The sequence below is a fragment of the Cervus elaphus genome, chromosome 16, assembly GCF_910594005.1.
Source record: "Cervus elaphus chromosome 16, mCerEla1.1, whole genome shotgun sequence".
Lineage (NCBI taxonomy): Eukaryota > Metazoa > Chordata > Mammalia > Artiodactyla > Cervidae > Cervus > Cervus elaphus.
Window position 1 is genome coordinate 37,885,421 of NC_057830.1, and position 20,383 is coordinate 37,905,803.

A 20,383-nucleotide genomic window follows, 5' to 3' on the forward strand; every position below is an offset into this window, starting at 1 on the left:
GATACAATGATTTATGCACATTCACAAATTCCAGATATATAGCAATTTAGATTTTCAAACTGCTGTCGCCAAGTGACAGGATGTATCGCTGAAACTTAGCTGGAAAAAACAAGTGCTAGCACTTGGTATTGTGAAACAGAAAGTTAGCAAGGCTGGAAAATGCCATGGTAAGAAGGAAATCAGCAGCCTACCACTAGGTTTCTAGCAAACCAATTTTCTAGGGGCCTTCAAGTGAGTTTCTTTCTGGATTTTTTTTTTTTAATGGAGAACCATAAATTAAATCCTAAATTACCTGTGACTAATTTGAATAACATGGGAGATGAGTCCTCCACTAGACTGCTTATATTTTCACCAAAAACCAATCTCCCATTTCCTACCTGATAAAGCACACAAGAGTCTTGTTTGAAGGTTAAAATGCTTTCACATTAGTTATTTCTAAATTATAGATTCATTTCATAGTGACAGATTTGCAATATTCTTATTGAAAGAGTTTTTCAAAATCCCATGATTAAGATTTGCTTTTAATCTAACTGCTAAAAGTTTTATTTGAGATGAAGTAAATGATTAAAGCTTCTCTTAACTTTAACCCAAAACAAGTTTTATCATTTCCATCTTTCCTAGTTGTTTTGGGGGGGGCAATATTTCAAGACAAAATATACCCCACCTCAGGTTGCTTTAAGTTCTCAACCTTATATAAACTTCAACTTTCAGAAAGTTACAGTCATTATATTGTTAAAAAAAAATCAAACCAAAACAAACTCTTCTCATCCAGATAAAACAAATCAGTTCTAAAAGACGCTTTTTCACAACAGAAACTCTAAAGCTTCAGTGGTAAATATGTGCCACGAGGAAATAAAACTCAAGAGATAAGTTGTTAGGTCTGAAACCAATCCCTTTTAACAGAATACCAACAAAACATTTCTCCTTTGAGGGGAGGACATATTTAATACAATGCTTTAGGTTTGAAGGATGAAGAAATTCACTTATTTCTCCTTAAATGTAGGTTCAACTCAAAATGATTTTATTTGAAACTTTTAAAACACTGAGGTTGAACAAAATGGGAACTGGATGAAAGAATCTTTCAGGCATGAACGGTGGGTTACGTTCTTTCTTGCCAAATTGTTCTGCTGGCAGTGAGGGACTGCTTCAGTTCTCTGATGGGTCTGATTCTCTCAAAGTCCCTTGGAGCGTGTTCTCTCCCTTCTGGCTGAGAAAGGATCTTCTTTTGTAGCCTCTTGCCTGGGTGGTGCTTTTAGGACTGACAAGTGCAGAGACACAGAAGCTTCTCCTCCTCCTCTTCCCTGGTAAACGGGCAGCAGGAGCAGCGGTAAAGCCCTCACCATTCTCACCTGATGTGGAGGCGGGCGTGCAAGGATCCTGCCTGGAGGACCCAGGCTCCAAGCCTCTGCCGTCAAGAGTACCTATTGTCCTCCTCTTGGTTCTCCGGGAAGCGCAGGAGGCGGGAGGCGGTGGAGGTGAAACCCACACGAGCCCTCCTGCGCTTTCCAAACTTTTCTGCAGCCTCAAGCTGCGTCTTACTTTGGTTTGGCCCTTTGTTCTCTGAAGGCTTTGCTCAATGCAATCAGATAAGTCTTCACACAGTTGGGAATTTTCTAAACTAACTTCTACTGAGCTGCTCATGCTGTAGGAAGGTTGGAGGCTGCTGGTTTTTTCCAAATGTAAACCCAGCCCATCAGAACCACCCACAGAGTGTCCTCTGTATTTTCTCTCTCTGTCACTCACACTACTGCAACTTGCTGTGGAGTTTGGTCCCAAACCCTCACCTTGACTTTGACTTACTCTTCTCCGGTCAGTTAAGACCTCTTCTGAACAATCACATTGTTTTTGTGAATCGGGTGTGAGATGCTCAGTCTGTAGTTTGTCTTCTGGAATGATTGAGAAGCCACTCTGTTTTCCACATTTGATGCTCATATCTTCTGAGATTTTAAAGAGGTTTTCCACATTTTGACCAGCAGCAGAAAGTTCTTGGGACTGCAGGGGAAAATCGGGTTTTGGATTACCCGATACGATGGGGGTGACAGTCACCAAAGTACAAGAAATATGGCTGTTTTCACACTCAGTCCCGGATTTTAGTTCGTTTTCACTTTCCAATGTAATTGCTTTTGGGATATTTTCATTTTCATCCATTTCTATAGAATTTATATTTGCATCTTGCTCAAAAGTAGCATTACTAAAAGATGAGGAACTTTCCATGTCAGAGCTGCAGGACTCAGATGCATCGTCTTTATTAAAGCTTTGAATCACCTGCCAATCTTCTGGGTCCTGAGACAAAAGATTTTCTCTCTTCGGAAGCATCACTTCTTCAAATTTACCATTTGAGTTGAAATCATCTAAGGGCATGTAAATAAGGTTAAACTGAATTAAAAAGCAACAATGGAAACAAACTTTCACAAATCAAAACAGGTGCCAAATTGTATCAGTCTGCATTTCAAACTTTCAAAAAGTCACAAGACCTACAAATACAACCCTATGCTTGCCCCCCCCCCACCCCCATCTGTCAGCAGCCTGTCTTGCTCAGTTCTTCCTCAACCTACAGGTTAAAAAAATATGTACTTAATGCATGAATTAATAAAGCACACAACCCAAGACCAGGGAAATGAGAACCGTATCTGAAATGGTTTCCTCTATTCTAATGTGCTCCCCATCCTACAAGGTCAGTTAGCGTGAGGCAGACACAGTTTCCATTTCCCGAAAAATGAATTACTGAAAACGGGCAACACTGTGCTTTGGAAACTTTCCTCTCCGTGTTCCCCCTTGAAATAGAAGAGAAAAAATATGGAATTCTGGGGGCATTTGAGGACTTCATTAAAAGGGTACTTCTGGAGACACTCGGGTCTTATGTCCTGTGTTAAAAAATTAACATGAACTGCACCATACCCTGAAATACACCCCTGTTGGTTTCCATTCGCTAGAACTCTCTCCCATTGCATGTCCATCTCTGACTATAATTTGCCCTCCAAGGAGACATGTCATCTGGAGCCTTCCTCGTGTTTCTGGCACCTGGCGTTACATCACAGGTGAAAAACACATCATCGGGGTTTTCAGGTCGCAGAATACAGCCTAAGTGAAGGCTTTGTGAGCTCTCAACTGCAGCACCACGAGAAGTCATCTTTCTGGTTATTGCAGATAATAACGTTTTTAATTGGTCGGTCAAATGTGTATAAAAAATGTTTCAAACAAAATTGAAACTGAAAGATAAAAACCTAAGCTGAGTCCCAAACCTACAAAACAATCGGTCAGTTTGAAAAGGTATTTATACATCCCTGATTTGGGTACTTACAATCATGTCATGGAAAGCTAGAGATAACCTAGGACAGACGCCCCTTGGTGCCAACCAACCCACATGTCAACTGGGCTCTTTAAACAACTTTAAAACATTGATATTTGTGTATTTTTCATGAGATTAACATACTAGAAAAGGAAGGCAGGGGAGAAGGATGGAGGGAAGAAGAGAGACAGAGGGATGGAGAGATGGCTTTAGACCCTCAGAGCAGATGAAACCTACAGATTAAAAAAACGCTTCAGGTATTTTTGAAAAGAAATTCTCTAATAGGATGCATGATGGAAGATATGCACTAACAGTCACTGTTCAAATGCCTTTAGAACAACCCCTACGAGGAACTGGGGATATAATGAAAATACGTCTTAGTTTCCAGTCTCATGGGAAGGAAAACTTGCAGGGGAAGGTGGTGGACAGATCATTATAAACCAGCTGGTAAAGGTATAATGTGAACAAAGAGTTTTCCTGGGAACGCAGCCAGCCTGGCTAAGTCCTACAGGCTAAGTAGCACTGGGCTCAGTTGCTAAGTTGTGTCCGACTCTTTGTGGCCCTGTGGACTGTAGCCCGCCAGGCTCCTCTGTCCATGGAATTATCCAGGCAAGAATACTGGAGTGGGTTGCCATTTCCTCCCCTTCAGGGGATCTTCCCGACTCAGGGATTGAACCCATATCTCCTGTGTCTCCATCCCGTTGTCCCCTGCATTAGGAGGCGGATTCTTTACCCCTAGTGCTACCTGGGAAGCAGACACCAAGAGTCCATAATGACATGTACCATATTCACCCCTGAATCTATGATGGATCCTTTACAGTATGTTGCAAATGGAATGGAGGCTATAAAAATTTGATGATTGACAAACGAAGCTATTTTAAAACTGGTTCCATACAAAATTCACGCACCAAATGAACTCATTTTCAATTTTCAGGATGATTTAGTCGATTTATACTCAAGCATTAACCAACCAGATGTAACCCCAATCCAATTTTTATCTAATAAGGGTATCAACAGACTTAATCTTCCTTTTCAACAAAATTTTCCAAGTAATCAAGTTTGATTTATAAATCCTGTTTCCAGAAGATGTTTAGCAGTTCCAACTCTACTGAAGTTTTTTCAGGGCAAGTTTTTTTTTTTTGGTTTTAATTTTTATTTTTAATTCATAGAAGATACACCTATTACTGAGCCATCACCTTGTTGACTTTCAGCAATGGAATACACCACCAAACAGAATTCATTTTGCTTTACCAAAATGCTTTAAAAAGCAAAGACAGGGCAAAAGGAAATTCTTTCCCCTAAAATTATATGCAATATACTGTGTCTGAGTTTCTCTGGGGAGAGGGGGTATCCAGCAGAGTCTGAAAAGGGTCTAGGTGATCTGAAAGTTAAAGAACTACTGCTTTTTAAAAAAAACAACAACAACAAAAACACGCTTTTTTGGCCACACCTTGTAGCATGTGGGGGATCTTAGTTCCCCAACCAGGGATCAAACTCATTGGAAGCTTGGAGTCTTAGCCACTGAACCGCCAGGGAAGTTGCCCATTGCTGCTTAAAATTCTTGTGGGAAAAGGAGGGAAAGTTGCTATTTTAAATTTATGTATTCTTGACACAATGAAGAGAAAAGGGGAAGAAAAGAGAGTGAAATGGCAACAAAGAGGGAGAAGAGATACAGTGGTGACAAAGAACAGCTACCTGGGTACATCCTCCGAACGAGGCTCCCAACCAACGGCGTCTCAGAGACCTCGGGCAGCTCAGGGATAGGGCTCAAGAGCGGCTTCTTAGAGGCAATGTCTCTTTCTCCATATAAAGACTTCTGGACACCACTTCTTTTTCCCTTTCCTTTCTTCTTTCTGCAACTTTTTAAAACCTGAGAAAATGTATTAGAACACCGTCACTGAGAAGGATGGAGCACCATGTACCCTTCTGACCCTCAAATTAAATTTTTACAGAAAAACTTAAGATTAGTTATTCCATTTAAAACTTGAGAAACTTGAGTTAGGGTGATGGCGCTAGGTAGTTTACAGGTGTCAACTAAAATAAAAAGCTGAACTCAATTTATGAATTGTAGAGTCACGGTCTGTATTTCCACAAAGCATGTGCTGAAATAAGTTCTGGATAAGTGAAAAACAGGTGAGGTGCTGTAGAACTGGACAGACTGAAGACAAGAGGAATTATAACTAGGACGGGGTTAGGATGACTCAGGATTAACCTAGAATGAGTTCTCTATTGGAAACTATGGGACACTTGTTTTCTGTTCCGAGATGTGGATGAAGAAACAACAGGTGTGTACATGAAATTTGAAGATAATGCAAAGTTGCTTCAAACAAGAGATGATCTAATCAAGATTAAAATGACTAGGTCAAAGTAAGATGGAATTCAATAAGCATAAGCAGAAGACGAGGGGAAAAGGTTTGGTAATAACTGATGGAAAACATGTGGGTTTCTATAAAAATTAAAACTGCTTTAATACTACCTGGAATGCAGTGTTCAATTCTGACTGCCTATCAGTAACTGAGCACCAATGCTCTATTGTTTAAAAAAGTTGCATATGGATGTTCCAGCAATGCCACTTCTAGGCACACAGCTCATAAAAATATAAAAACACTTCTCACATGGAGAAGACTTGAGGGGAACTCAAATACTGTATTGAAATAATACAGTATTATTAGACAGGTTGTTACAAGCAAAAGAATGAAATATATTCAATGTGATAATACTGGAAAGAACCAGATTTTAGGTCAACATAAGGAACACACTGCTAACAGTTAGAGCTTCTGGAAAATGGCATCCATTCAAATATTTATGGAGAAACTGCTTTGTGCAGGTAATAATTTGCTAGGTATGAGATGTAAAAACAAGTCTTTAGGGAACTCTTGGTTTAATGGCAAGTAATTTTAATACATACAGACCAGGAAAGACTCTACATAGATTGAGAGGATGGAGACCTGGCCTATAGGAGGTTTCCAAGACAGGGTCCACAGGAAATGGAATGTCTAAGCCAAACTTTGAACAAGTGAGAATTGTTTCGGTTGATGATGGGAGTGCAAAGAAGGGCTTTTCAAGCGAATGCAGAGGGAACAGATCCAAGCGAGGCAGCACAGAGCAGAAGGAGCTGTTCGTGGTCCACTGGCCCACAAAGACGTGGCAGAAGAGGCCAACGAGGCCAGCAAGGTCCTGCGATGAATATACCCCCAAAGCAATGAGGGCTCACCACAGGGTGATTTACAGAGTGGAAACATCTGAGTCTGCATTTAAGAGAGCATTTGGGTGACAGCACAGAAACGAATGGCGTGGAAGAGTGGAAGACATTTAAGAGTACAGAAATGGCACAGAGCTTTAAGTTCCTTGAGATTTCTATAGATATCCTGTGAAAACAAAACAAGAAAAAAACAGTCCATGAAAAAATAATTTTAGAACTGTAGAAGATAAATGGTCCTCTTGGTGATTTATAGTATACACTGAACACTAAATTCTCTGAGAAGTACTCAGTATAAATAACCTCTATATACATTAGAAAAATGCTGGGTTAAATATTTTTCCATGAAACTTTTTTTTTTTTTTCAGGGAACATCTGTTGATTTCCAAGGAACAGTTGGGAAAATAATAGTTTGGTCAATGGAAATGGAAACCAAGAGAAAAATCTTTACTTGGGCTCCATAGCTAAGTTGCAAGAGAGAAATATTTGGCTTTGTGCCAGCTGTCTTCAGTTCAAAGCCTGACTCTGACACTTCACTCACTGCTTTGTAATCTTAGGCAAGTTACCTTACCTCTCTATAACTTAGTCTTCTCATCTGCAAAATGGGAACCACAAAAGCACATACCACAGAAAGCTGTGGTGAGCATCATATCGATATATGTGAAATGGTTTAAAGTATGGCTTGATTCACAGGAAAGGCTGTGTGTTATTCTTTTCTTCTTACCGCTTTGAATACTGATAGGGGAGGACGTATTCTTAACATTAAATTACGCTCTTAGTGTTATTACTGTGTGACCTCGGCCCTACTACATTGGTTAGTTTACTATGATCAATGTCATCAGGACAGTTTCTGATTCGTGACTCAGGTAAATCCCCTTTTAACAGGATTCTGGAAATCTTTGTTTATATAAACTGTCTCCAACATCTGCAACAGTGCCTGGAACTTAGTGGCTTCTCAAGAAACATAAATGAACTAATGAATGAACGAGAAAGGAGAAGTACAGTTAAACATAAAATTTGCCAAACATGAGGAAAAGACTAGTATTGTTTTTTCACAGTCATGGACCAAGAGAAGGACACCACCCAAAAAGAACAAAATAGATGCACTAACACAACATTGCAAAACTACTAAACTCCAATAAAAATTAATTAAAAAAAAAAAAAAAGAAAGAAAGCCTGTGGTCTGTCATGAAAACATATCTAGCAATGCTTATCTTACCCACAAGAAGGTTTTGTCTACAAAGGTTAAAATTTTATCAATACCTGAATTTATTCCATTACAAAAAGCCTTCCTTAGACTAATAAACAAGGGATGTGAGTGCATGCGTACTCAGTTGGGTCCAACTCTTAGACCCTATGGACTGTAGGCCTCCAGGCTCCTCTGTCCATGGGATTTTCCAGGCAATAATACTGGAGTGGGTTGCCATTTCCTACTCCAGAGGATCTTCCCAACCCAGGGATCAAACCCGCATCTCCTATATGTCTTGCATTGGCAAGCAGATTATTAACCACTGAGCCACCTGGGAAGATAAAAATTGGAATCCTCAGGAAGCCATGTGATCTAGAAATGATGAGACTAGTTTAGGAGTTGGAGACAAAGGACAACTGAAGATATTATGCTTAAGAGGATTCTATTTACTCCCCAATCACCATTATTTCTTCTCACACAGGGAACGAGGTCATGCAACAGAAGTAAATGCTTACTTCTTGTATTATTTGTACAATTAAATTAAATTGTTTTTAGAGTAACTTTAAAATTATTTAAAAATAATTCAGGTACATAGCAACACATCAAACTGAACAAGAAAGCTTCTGGTGAAAAGCAAACATTTTTCTGTCCCTGCCATTTACTTATTTATTGGCTCATTTTAAGTTCCTATAGTTGGCTCCATCTCTCTAAATAAGGGGCTCAGATTGCTGTATTTTTAACATTTAATAACATAAAGTTTCAAACACTCAAAAAGAAGAGAGAATAGGACCTTGAATCCCATGTTCCCAACAGCTAACTCCTCTAATTACTAACACAGAAATCATGATTTATTTATAACCCCCTTTGCTCAGATTATTTTAAAGCAAATCCCAGACATGACATCATCTCATCTGAAAATCCTACAATATCTCTAAGAGATAAGGGCTTCTTGTTTTCCCCACACACACAAACAAACAAAAAAAAAGAAACATTCTATTACCTGGCATTGTATTTTATTGCTCATTTTTTTCCTCTTGTACAATGAACTTTTATTTATTTTTCCCAGCTTTGAGATGTAACAGACGTATAACATTATGTAGGTTTAAGGAATACACATAAGTATATATATATTGTGAAATGATTACCTTTTTCTAAAATGACAAATACTAGTCAGCAATAAATGGAACTATTGATATACACAGCCCTGGACAAATCTCCAGAGAATGATGCTGAGTGAAAAAGCCAGTCCCAAAAGGTTACCTAAAGTGTGATTCCATCAATATTAATGACAAAATGAAAGGAAGGGAGGACAGACTGGTCCTTAACCCTCCAGGACTGGCTGCTAGGGGTTAAGGTGGGGGAGGCAGTAGGAAGAGGATAGAGCTACAAGCCAGAAGAGATCTCTGCAGCAATGGAAACGTCCTGCATCTTGACTATATTTTGTTATCTTACTACTGTGATACTGTACAACTGTTTTGCAAAATGTCACCATGGAGGGAGCTGGGCAAAAGGTAGCTGGGATCTTTCTAGTTTTTCTGAGAGCAGCATGCATCTTGAAAATGACCTCAAAATAAAAACTTAGGTGCAAAAAAACCCCGAGATAGCAGTTTGCCCTGATATTTCCTCCAAGTTCCACTTTCTCCAAGTGGCCCTTAATCGTCTTTTTACAACTGCTCAAATCAGGATTGAACAAGGTCTCCACACATGTTATTTGGTTGAGATTTCCTTTGCTCTGTGGCTTATACCCCTGCCATTTATGTGGTGAATGTCCTTGAGGCATATTATCCTGTAGTGGCCACCAAGTTCTGGATTTGGGTGACTGTACTCAAGTATGTCTTTGTAGTCGTCTATCTCCTGATACTTCCTATCAACTAGATATTAGATCCAGGCTTAACTAGATACAGCTTTGATCTTTTTAGGAAAAAGCATCTCATGGAAGGTTGTAAATGCCCGCATTGCACCAGCAGGCCCGCATTCTCTCCCTGTGTGCACTGCAAATGACCAGTGGTCTCAGGTGCCCATGACCTCTGGCTCCCCCATTAGCTTCTTCCTAACATTCAACAGCTTTCATGAACACATCTTTTTGATTAGTGACAACTATCCCAAAGAGCTTTCCCTTATAAACTATTTGTCTACCTGACTGTGTTAGTCACTCAGTCATGTCTGACTCTTTGCGACCATGGGATTCTCCTGGCAAGAATACTGGAGTGGGTTGCCATTCCCTTCTCCAGGGGATCTTCCAGATGCAGGGATCAAACCTAGGTCTCCTATACCGCAGGCAGATTCTTTACCATTTGAGCCACCAGGGAAGCCAGCAAGGGTAAAATAAAAGGGTCCAATATTAAAGTAACTGAATGCTAAAATATTAGAAATCATACAAATGATAGTTCACTATCACAAAGGCCTAGTGGGGAGATGGAAAAAATATTTCCAATTAAGTGACTGAAGCAACTTGTGTGTTTTCTTCTTAAAAGTCTTTATCTGTCCTGAAACATAGCTTAAATTTTATCTTCTAGCTTTCCAAAATGAAAAAACCCAAAAATAAGAACTGATGTCCTAGACAGCTTCTAAGGTGACCTTTACATTTTGTGGTTAGTTTTTCATTATGGGAAATTAAGTGTTTTTTCCTATTTGATGTTTCTGTTTCAAACCATTGCAATCAATATCTCTGATGGTCACACTGTCCTACCTTTGGTCAGCAGAGGACCCTTCGAAATGATTGTGTGTCCTTTAACACGGCCCCAGAAGTTTCTCAGGCATCCTTGCATGCACACTGCTCCAGATCTGGGCTCATTTTCTGTATTTGTTGCTGTAAATCTGAAAGTGGTCATTTCACTAAGGTAATATTGATTCCTTTCAGTTGAGATGGTAGACATGGCAATCTAGATAGAAAGGAGGCTCAGTGCTTCTACAGTTTATTAAAAGAAAGAGCTAGAGAATTATTTTAAATAGTAAAAGCATGTGTTCATGATATTTTAAATTCAAATTTAGTCTAACAAGGTTTTGAATTTGATTTTAAAGTTTATCTTATTTCCAGTGAAGAGTCTGGATTCCTATTGTTGTTCAGTCACTCAGTCGTGTCTGACTCTGTGTCCCCATGAACTGCAGCACGCCAGGCCTCCCTGTCCTTCACCATCTCCTTGAGTCTGCTCAGACTCATGTCCATTTGAGTTAGTGATGCCATCCAATCATCTCATCCTCTGTTGTCCCCTTCTCTTCCTGCCTTCAATCTTTCCCAGCATCAGGGTCTCTTCGAATGAGTCAGCTCTTGGCATCAGGTGGTCAAAGTATTGGAGCTTCAGCATCAGTCCTTCCAATGAGTATTCAGGACTGATTTCCTTTAGGATTGTCTGGTTTCATCTCCTTGCAGTCCAAGGGACTCTAAAGAGTCTTCTCCAACATCACAGTTCAAAAGCATCAATTCTTCGGTGCTCAGCCTTCTTTATGGTCCAACTCTCATATCCATACATGACTATTGGAAAAACCGTAGCTTTGACTAGACGGACCTTTATTGGTAAAGTAATGTCTCTGCTTTTTAATATGCTGTCTAGGTTTGTCATAGCTTTTCTTCCAAGAAGCAAGCATCTTTTTTTTTTTTTTTTCCAGTGGGTTTTGTCATACATTGATATGAATCAGCCATGGAGCTGATTAAGGAGCAAGCATCTTAATTTCATGGCTTCAGTAACCATCTGCAGTGATTTTGGAGCCCAAGAAAATAAAGTCTGTCACTATTTCTATTGTTTCCCCATCTATTTGCTCTGGATTCTTAATGACAGTTTTAAAAAAAGACACGCATACACAAATTCCTTCTTATTTGCTTCATTGCAGAGTAAATTCTTCTATCAGTGAGTGTTACTGTTTAAGTTTTTCTGCAGTTATTTTTGTTCCTGGGGCAGCAAAGGATGAGATGGTTAGTCAGCATCACCTGACTCAATGGACATGAATGTGAACAAACTCTAGGAGAGAGTGAAGAACAGGGAAGCCTGGCAAGCTGCAGTCCATGGAGTCGCAAAGAGTCAGATATATTTGGCAACTAAACAACAAAATCAAGGTACATCCCATTTGGAGTTTTCACACTTCTGATCCTGAAAAAAATTTATGAGGTTAAGCCACTGACTTGATATACAATTATATCAATTTGTTTCATTTTGTTTATAACTTGTAAAAATTGAACTATAATTGCTTCACAATCATGCAGAACATGTACAGTTAAAAGTAAAAAACATTCAAAGAAATCTAGCCTTTTCCTTTCTGTTCCCTCTTCTGCCTCTTCTCCCTACAGGTTAACCAGGTTTTATTAGTTTCTGATCTATTCTGTTTTCTCGTTGTTATTCATCATATACACACACACATTTTTTTTTTTTTTAATGTTCCCTAACTTTCTCAGATAAAAGGCATGGTTTTTGCCTTTTATGGTTTGCCAAATATGGTTTGCCATATTAGCCACCATAACAAAATACTGCAGACTGGGTGGCTTGTTGCTGTTTAGTCACTAAGTTGTGTCTGACTCTTTGTGACCCCACGGAATGTAGCCCACCAGGCTCTCCTAACTCCTGCATTGGCAGGTGGATTCTTAACCACTGAGCAACCCAGGAAGGTAAAAAATACACTTTTCCTTACACCCTACCGTTGGTTGAGATCACACTTATTAAAGTTCCCTTTCTGTTGTTTTTAAAAATTTTATTTTTGGCTGCGCTGGGTCTTTGTTGCTGCACATGGGTTTTCTCTAGTTGCAGTGAGTGGAGGCTACTCTCTGGTTGCAATGAGTGGGCTTCTAACTGTGGTGGCTTCTCTTGTTACAGAGCATGGGTCTTGAGTCCTTGAGCTCCAGTAGTTGTGGTGCGTGGGCTTAGCTGCCCCCAGACATGTGGAATCTTCCTGGATCAGGGATGGAACCTGTGTCCCCTGCTTGACAGGCGAATTCTTAACCACTGGACCACTAGGGAATTCCATAAAGTTTGCTTTCTATTTGCTCCAAAACTCCTACATACAGACTTTTCTTTGGGATGGTACAGAATGACCTTTTTTTCTTATATGGCACAACTTTCATTTGCTCAATCACAGGCCTTTTTCTTCTTCCCTTCAGAGACACCCCCCCACTCCCACCCCCAGAGCACTCTTCTCTTGTTCAGATTTGGGTTGATTGCTCTTCCAGGCTGATTGAACAGCTATGATCTGAGATTTCTGTTCTCTGGCATTATTATTAGATCCACTGTGTCCTGAATTCTCAAGCTTACTTCCTCATTTTGCTAAAGTATTTCCTCCAGTAACATTAAAAAACTAAACTTCCAGAGTCTAAACGGATGAATTTAGTTATGGAAATGTTGGTTTTTGAAGTGTTGGCAGGGTAGTTTAAGGAAAGATGCCTAGCAGGTAGCTGAACCTATATTTACAGACAGGAAACATATGAGCGCTATCAACTGTGTTGCACATGAAACCACCCAGGAAATAAGCTGTTTCAAAGGTCAGAGAGTAAAACAGAACTCTGGGTAACATAAACATTTAGGAATGGGTGGAAGGACACAAACCTTTAATAGAGACCATAGAGGAGAGATTTCAATTTTGTCAAATGCTGCGGGGCCAGCCAGTAGGAACAAGATCTCAAAAGATGCACTGGATTTTAGTCACTAGGTTACAACTTAGTAACCTAAATACTGGAAAAATAATGGAAAAATTATTAACATAATAACATCTGACACAGTGACTCTGCAGTGGCCCGTGAGGCTCTCTAGCAGCAATGTCGGATGGGAGAGGGGACAATGGGGGCATTAACCCAGGAAGGAAGCAGAATGAAAGGGATGGAGACCTGAGATTATAGACAAGTGTGTTGAAAACAGCTTACACAGCTTAGGATGCATGAGGAAACATAGGAAATGAAATCATAGGAATTCTGAAAGCCTAAGAGTAAACGTAACACTAGAGGAGGTGTGAGTAAGATGGCTTGAGAACGCTGGATGGAGAGGAGGCTGGGGGTGGAGGGGGGCACATACAAAGGTCTTGGGTACCAACAAGCTGTGGATGTGGCAGGGGAGGGTCCAGTCACTGAAGTGTGGAGCACCAGGACCTGGCTTAGTGCTGGATCCGCCTTCCACCAAGAAACAGTGATGTCATGCGCCGGCACAGGCCTCCAGGAGTGGAGGAAGACAGAGCTAGTTTCTGAATTCTTCCTTCAATGTGGAAGGTCATCCATCAACCCACTGGCAGCAGCCAAGTCAAACAAGTGATAGATGGCACCCTCATTCCTGAGAAATTCCCTCAGAGGATTCCCATAAGAGGGTGAAGTGAGACTAGATCAGATTCAAAGGTAAGAATCAATTCCACATTTGAGTTGGTGATTCCCAGCACTGGGTGTACACAACCCAACCCAATGAAGACAATGCAAAAATGGCTTTTGGGTAATGCACAATTGAGTATATAATCTCCTACGGCCCCTTCTATTCTATGATAACTTGATTTTTAATACTCTTGGTCCAATGTTGACTAGAAAAAAATCTGTTTCCGTGTTTTCCTAACCAAACCACAAACAAATGTACTATGTCTACTCTTCATTACATCTTTAAACACACACTCACCCGATTCTTTTGAGGAAGGACTCTGTCTGCACGCTTGCTTTCTTGAGACTTCCTCCTATTAGTTTTCTTTTCTTTACAAGGCTGAGCTTCTGCATTGAGTAAGTTGCTAACACTCTCTTCCGAAAAACTGATCAACTTCTAGAAAGAAAATTGAAAGCAGAGCTACTGTAAAACACAGGCAGTTACATTTCCATTTCACATGTCTTTTCCCTCCCCTGTGGATTCTACCATTTTACATCCCATTTCTGCAGAAGTTACAAGTTAAAACAGCAATATTAATAGTATTAACATGCAGAAGTTAATACAACACGGTAAATCAACTGGACTTCAATAAAATTTTAAAAAATAAAAAAGAATCATTGTCTCAGACACCTACTGAACACCTGTAATTTAGTATTACTACCTAACTACTGATGGGTTATGAGGGGGGAAAATCATGAACTGTTAGATTATCTAAGTTTGACTTCTGCGTTTATCATCCAACAATATGAGCAAAAAATAGTATGCTATATGTTTATGCACTATGGTGCTGTAGACAAAAATCCAAGTTCGACTGATTTAATAAAATCACAGAAGACATGCATTCAATGGGAGTCATGCTCACACTGAAAACAGTGGAATGCAGTTTAGGAAAAGTTGCGCCATTTTCTGACTGTTAATTACATGCTACTCTTCTCTGCTTTGCACTTTGATGCAATTTATAATAAAACCATGGAGATCCCAAAGAAGCTTTCTAAACAGATGACCTTCCACATGAACACATACTCTGAAATCATCTTGTTTTAATGTATTTTTCTTCTAACAGAATTGAGATCACATCAGGAAAACAGCATCACCCTGGGTTACATGGTAGGTAGGATAAGGTATTAGCTCTTAAAACATCGATTAAACCAAGATTTAACCAATAAGCCATTTGATCATGAAAACAGAAAAAAAAAAAAAAAGCTATTGCAAGATTTAGAAACAAACAAACCTAAGCACTTACCCTTCTTCTGTCAGAGGTCCGCGTTGCTCTACCGACTCTGAAGGAGGCTATGTTCTCCTGGTCACTTGAAGAGGCAGAGGTATCAGGGCCTGATGAGCAAGATACAGCAAAATTAGGGAAGCTCACAAAAACTTTTAGATCCGCTGCCTTTAGGAAACACTGGATACTCTTGAATACTAATTTTGCTTTTAGTATCCTACAGTCACTAAGTCGTATCTGATTCTATGCGACCCCATGGACTGTAGCCTGTCCAGCTCCTCTGTCCATGGGATTTTCCCAGGCTAGAATGCAGGAGTGGGTAGCCATTTCCTTCTCCCCGGATCTTCCCGACCCAGGGATTGAACCTGCATCTCCTGCATTGCAGGCAGATTCTTTACCGCTAAACTACTGGGGAAGCCCATATCTGAACATAAATATTAGTTACCATGAGAAATAAATTTTGAGATTCAAAAAAAATTTAAAACGTTAAAGTACTTTCACAAAGTTAAAAAAATTGAAATGTGATCACTTCTGATGGTATGAAGAGAACTCAGTGAAGCATGTCAAAGAGCATAAGCTCTGGAAGATGACAGACTATGCTTCCAACTTAGTTCTATTAGTAATTTCACATTCCACATATTGGATTCTGTGCAATGAGCTCAGTTTGTGTCCGAGAGCCAACAAGATATGTTGGTGACCCATTAAAGGATATCCACTAGGGGAGAGACATGAATAACTGTTCCCACCCTACCCGCTCTGCCCATGATATTTGCTGGCCAAGCCCTGGTTTGTGCGTCTCCTCAGAAAAGCAGAGAGAGATCTTCGTTGCCTTGTCATGATCATAAAAAAAGCCAGAGACCTTGGAAGATATGTGTGCACAAAATGCCATGTTGATGAATAATTTTGTATATTTACAAATGATGCTTACAATCCTTATCCTTTCAACTGTGCAACCTGATAAGGAGTTCACTGTGAATCCTTAAGAGTGGAGAGAGGAACTTCTCTGCTTGCAGTGACTTGAAAAAATGGGGCTACCCACTGAAGGAACTTAAATGCGGGTGATTATAAAGTATGCGATTCAGAATGGAATGAGATGGATAAGAGATTTCTTACATGCTTTTCTATTTGGGTTTTTAAAAAAATCAACTATGATCATAATAAAAATAAAAATTTAAAACTAAGGAGATCTTCATATATATGTACATTTAATGTTATTTATGATTATTTACAAGTTACTACCTGAAAGAGTCTCAGCAATTGAAGACATATTAAGAGAACTCAAAACGGCAAGCGAAACCTGAAGAGGCTCTATGTTTTCCTAAACAAACAAAAGGGTAGAAATTAGATATCTTTAACTTCAGTGGACATATAAAAAATGTGCCCCAAAGAAAATAAGATATATCTTTGTAGAACAAATTGTAATAAGCATAAAGATAGGAAATCAATAAGGGATTAACTAAATTAAAAAAAGCAAAATAAGATACTAAATATAATTGTTTTATAATATTTACAATCATCCTAAAGGAAACCACATTTACTAACCATAATCCACCACAATAATAATAAAACTTTAAGGGAAGGGTAGGCATTGATGATTCACCAATAAGTTACTTTTTGAATCATTTGAAGTCCCATATCCTAACCCTGGTAAAGTAAGAAAATCTATTAACAAATACAACCTAACATTACAGTATTTTTCAGGCAAGCTTCAAGGTAAATATAAATGCAGATGTCAAATCTTTTCTTTTACACAGCCAGTATAATGGTAGCTGTTAATTTTTCATAGATAAAATCTGTCAGGTTAAATAAATTCCTTTATCACCTATGTGCTTAGAATTTTTATCAGAAATCAATGCTGGATTTTGTCAAATGCTTTTTCTCCACCTACTAAGAAGCCTGTATCATTTTTCTATTTTATTCTGTTAATATGGTGAATTCAATAGACTGTTTTTCGAATATTAAACGAACTTTGCCTTTTGGGGGTAAAATCTTATTTACTCATAATTTATTCCCTTTTGCATATTTTAATATGTTTATGAGGATACTGGACTGTAGTTTTCTTTTCTTATAATATCTGATTATGGTATCAGGTTAAAGCTGACAGTGATGAATTGGGAAGCATGCCCAACTCAATTGGAAATCAGCCCTGAATATTCATTGGAACAACTGATGCTGAAGCTCCAAAACTTTAGCCACCCAATGCAAAGAAGAGACTCATTGGAAGAGACCCTGATGCTGGGAAAGATTGAAGGCAGGAGGAGAAGGGGCCAACAGAGGATGAGATGGTTGGATGGTATCACCGACTCGATGGACATGAGTTTGAGCAAACTCCAGGAGATGGTGAAGGACAGGGAGGCCTGGCGTGCTGCAGTCCATGGGGTCGCGAAGAGTCAGACACGACTGAGCGACTGAGCTGACTGACTGAGGCAGAATTAGTATTGCACCTTCCTTAAATGACAGAATTCATTAGTAAAGTCATTTGGACATGCAATTTTCTTTGTGGGAAGGTTTTACCTACAGTTTAATTTCTCTAGTTTATACAGAGCTAATGACACCACTTATTTCTTCTTGAGTGAAATTAACAGTTTGTATCTTTTAAGGAATGTAGCTTAAGTTCTTGAATTTACTGGCATAACATCAAGTTGTTCAAAATATTCTTTTATTATCCTTTTATCTATTATTAGGAAATTAGTTATGTCACCTCCCTTATTCCTTGTATTGGTAACGAGTATCCTCTTTTCCTAAACAGTCAGATTAGAAGTTTACCGTTATTTTCTGTAGCACAATCTTTTGATTTCAATGATTTTTTTCCTCTGTTGTTTTTCGGTTCTCTATTTCATCGATTTTCTGCACTTTTAATTTATTTTTGGCTGTGCTGGGTCTTGTTGCTGCTCACCCAGTTATAGTGAGCAGGGGTTACTCTTCATTGAGGTGCACAGGCTTCTCACTGCAGTGGCCTCCCCTGCTGCAAAGTGCAAGCTCCAGGGAGCTCAGGCCTCAGTAGCTGCATCTCCCGGGCTCTAGTGAGCAGGCTCAATAGCTGTGGCACACGGGCCCAGCTGCTCTGCGGCATGTGGGATTTTCCTGGACCAGGGATCGAACCTGTGTCTCCTGCATTGGCAGGTAGATTCTTTACCACCAAGCCACCAGGGAAGCCCTACACTTATTTTTATTACTTTCTTTCTTTCATTTTAGTTTGATTTTCTTTTTCTAGTTTCTTCAAGAGGAGCCTGAGATCATTAATTTCAGACCTCTCATTTTCAAATATAGCCTTTAATTTTTAAAAATTTCCCTAGGCATGGCTTTACTTGTATCCCACGTATTTTTGTCATTTTACTGTGGTTTATCTTTTAACTTATTTCCACTTTGTTTATAGCCTAAGAACCTCTCCCTACCTTGATGCCACACTAATTTGGCTGCATATAAACAAAAAATTGTTCTTACTCTTGCTTTGAACAATTGTCCTTATGAAGACTAATTAAAAAGGAGTCTGTTATATCTGCCCAAATATTTAGCATTTTCATGGCTCTTCATTCCTGTGTAGATGCAGATTTTCACGCAGAACTATTTTTCTTTTGATTAAAGGGCTTCCTTTTTAATACTTCTTCTAAGGCTAACCTGTTATGGTAATAGGATTATTTCAACTTTCCTATGTCTGAAAAAGCCTCTATTTCACTTTTTGTTTTGAAAGATGGTCTCACTGGATAGAGAATTCTCACTGCACAGGTATTTTGTATTTATTCTTTTTTTTGCTCTAAGTACTTAAATACACCTTTAAAAGACGCTGCTGTCCTGTCTTCTGGTTCCCACAGTTCCGGCAAGAAGTCTCCTGCTGCCTCTCTTCTGATTTGTCTTATGTCAAGTGTCTTTTTCTCTCTGGCTCCTTTTAGGCCATTTATTGTTGATTTTAAGCTTTCTGTATGTTACTTGTGATGGGAATTTGATGAACTTTAGTATCAATGGGCTTCTAATTCTAAAGAATTTGAACATTTTTTAGCCATTGCTTTTCAAGTATGTTTTTTCTGTTCCTTTCACTATCTCTTCGCCTTTGGGAACCTTAATTACAAGCATATTATACCACCTGAAGTTGTCCCAGATCATGAATTGTCTGCTTATTCTTGTTTAGTCTTTTTCTCTGTGTTACTGAGAATAATTTCTATTGCTACATCTTCAAATTCACTAATCTTTTCTCTTGCAGTCTCTAATATGCTATTAATCTCACCCAATATACATTTTTTATTCCTGGAAATTTTAACATATAAAGTTTGATTTGGGTCTTTATCTTTTGTGTTCTTAAGCTCAATCTTTTCTCACATTCTTGCACACACAGGAAATACAGTTAAAATAACTCTTTGATTGTCTCTCCACAAATGTTACCGTAGGTATCATGTCTGGGTCTATTCTTACTGATTGATTTGTCTCCTCATTATGGACACTGTTCCCTACACAACTATAAATTTTTACTTGAATGCCAGACATTTTGAATTTAACGTTATTTGGTGCTAGATAGTTTTGTTTTGGTGGGAAGGATCAAACCATTTTATTGAGCGCCTTCAGAGGAGGGGTGAAGGGCTGGGTGGACAATTATATCTGATGCCTGTAACCTGGCTTGGATCACCACAGCTTCACAGTTGCTGAAAGTACTTCTTATATTCTTGGGTTTCATTATGCAATGCAGCTAAATGGATACAAGTTGGCTGTTAGTTTAATTCTGCTCCATTTAATGAGTCTCGGACACCCTCTAAATTATAAGGTTTTGCTACGAGGGTTGCTGGGGACACAATTCCTGGCTTATGTGAATGCATGCTAAGTCACTTTAGTTGTGTCCAACTCTCTGCGACCCTATGGCTGTAGCCCACCAGGCTCCTCTGTCCATGGAATTCTCTAGGCAAGAATACGGGAGTGGGTTGCCATGCCCTCCCCGCACGGGGGTCTTCCCGACGAAGGGACTGAACCCAAGTCTCTGACATCTCTTGCACTAGCAGGTGCGTTCTTCACCACAAACACCACCTGGGAAGCCCTGCGTGAGCTCTTTGCGCGGTTCCTCCCTGGCCTGGGGCAGTTTACTCACAAGGCTGTGAGGACCAGCAGTGACTCCAGCGAGACCCTTAGCAGATCTCCAGAGTTCTCTCTGTGCAAGTCTCCTCTCTGGTATTTTACGAGAGAACTC

General features: G+C 39.4%; 1 protein-coding gene across 1 annotated transcript in view; it reads right to left on the minus strand.

Annotated features, from left to right (window-relative positions):
• Window positions 1-998: 998 nt before the first annotated feature.
• CDCA2 (cell division cycle associated 2) overlaps window positions 999-20,383 on the minus strand; it is a 41,232-nt gene continuing 21,847 nt past the window's right edge. The window contains exons 11-15 of the mRNA XM_043927734.1: window positions 16,453-16,531; window positions 15,235-15,323; window positions 14,250-14,387; window positions 4,985-5,159; window positions 999-2,351 (exon numbers count right to left, since the gene is read on the minus strand). Coding sequence (XP_043783669.1) covers window positions 1,147-2,351; window positions 4,985-5,159; window positions 14,250-14,387; window positions 15,235-15,323; window positions 16,453-16,531 — 1,686 coding nt within the window. The 3' untranslated portion in view covers window positions 999-1,146. The remainder of the gene's footprint in view (window positions 2,352-4,984; window positions 5,160-14,249; window positions 14,388-15,234; window positions 15,324-16,452; window positions 16,532-20,383) is intronic.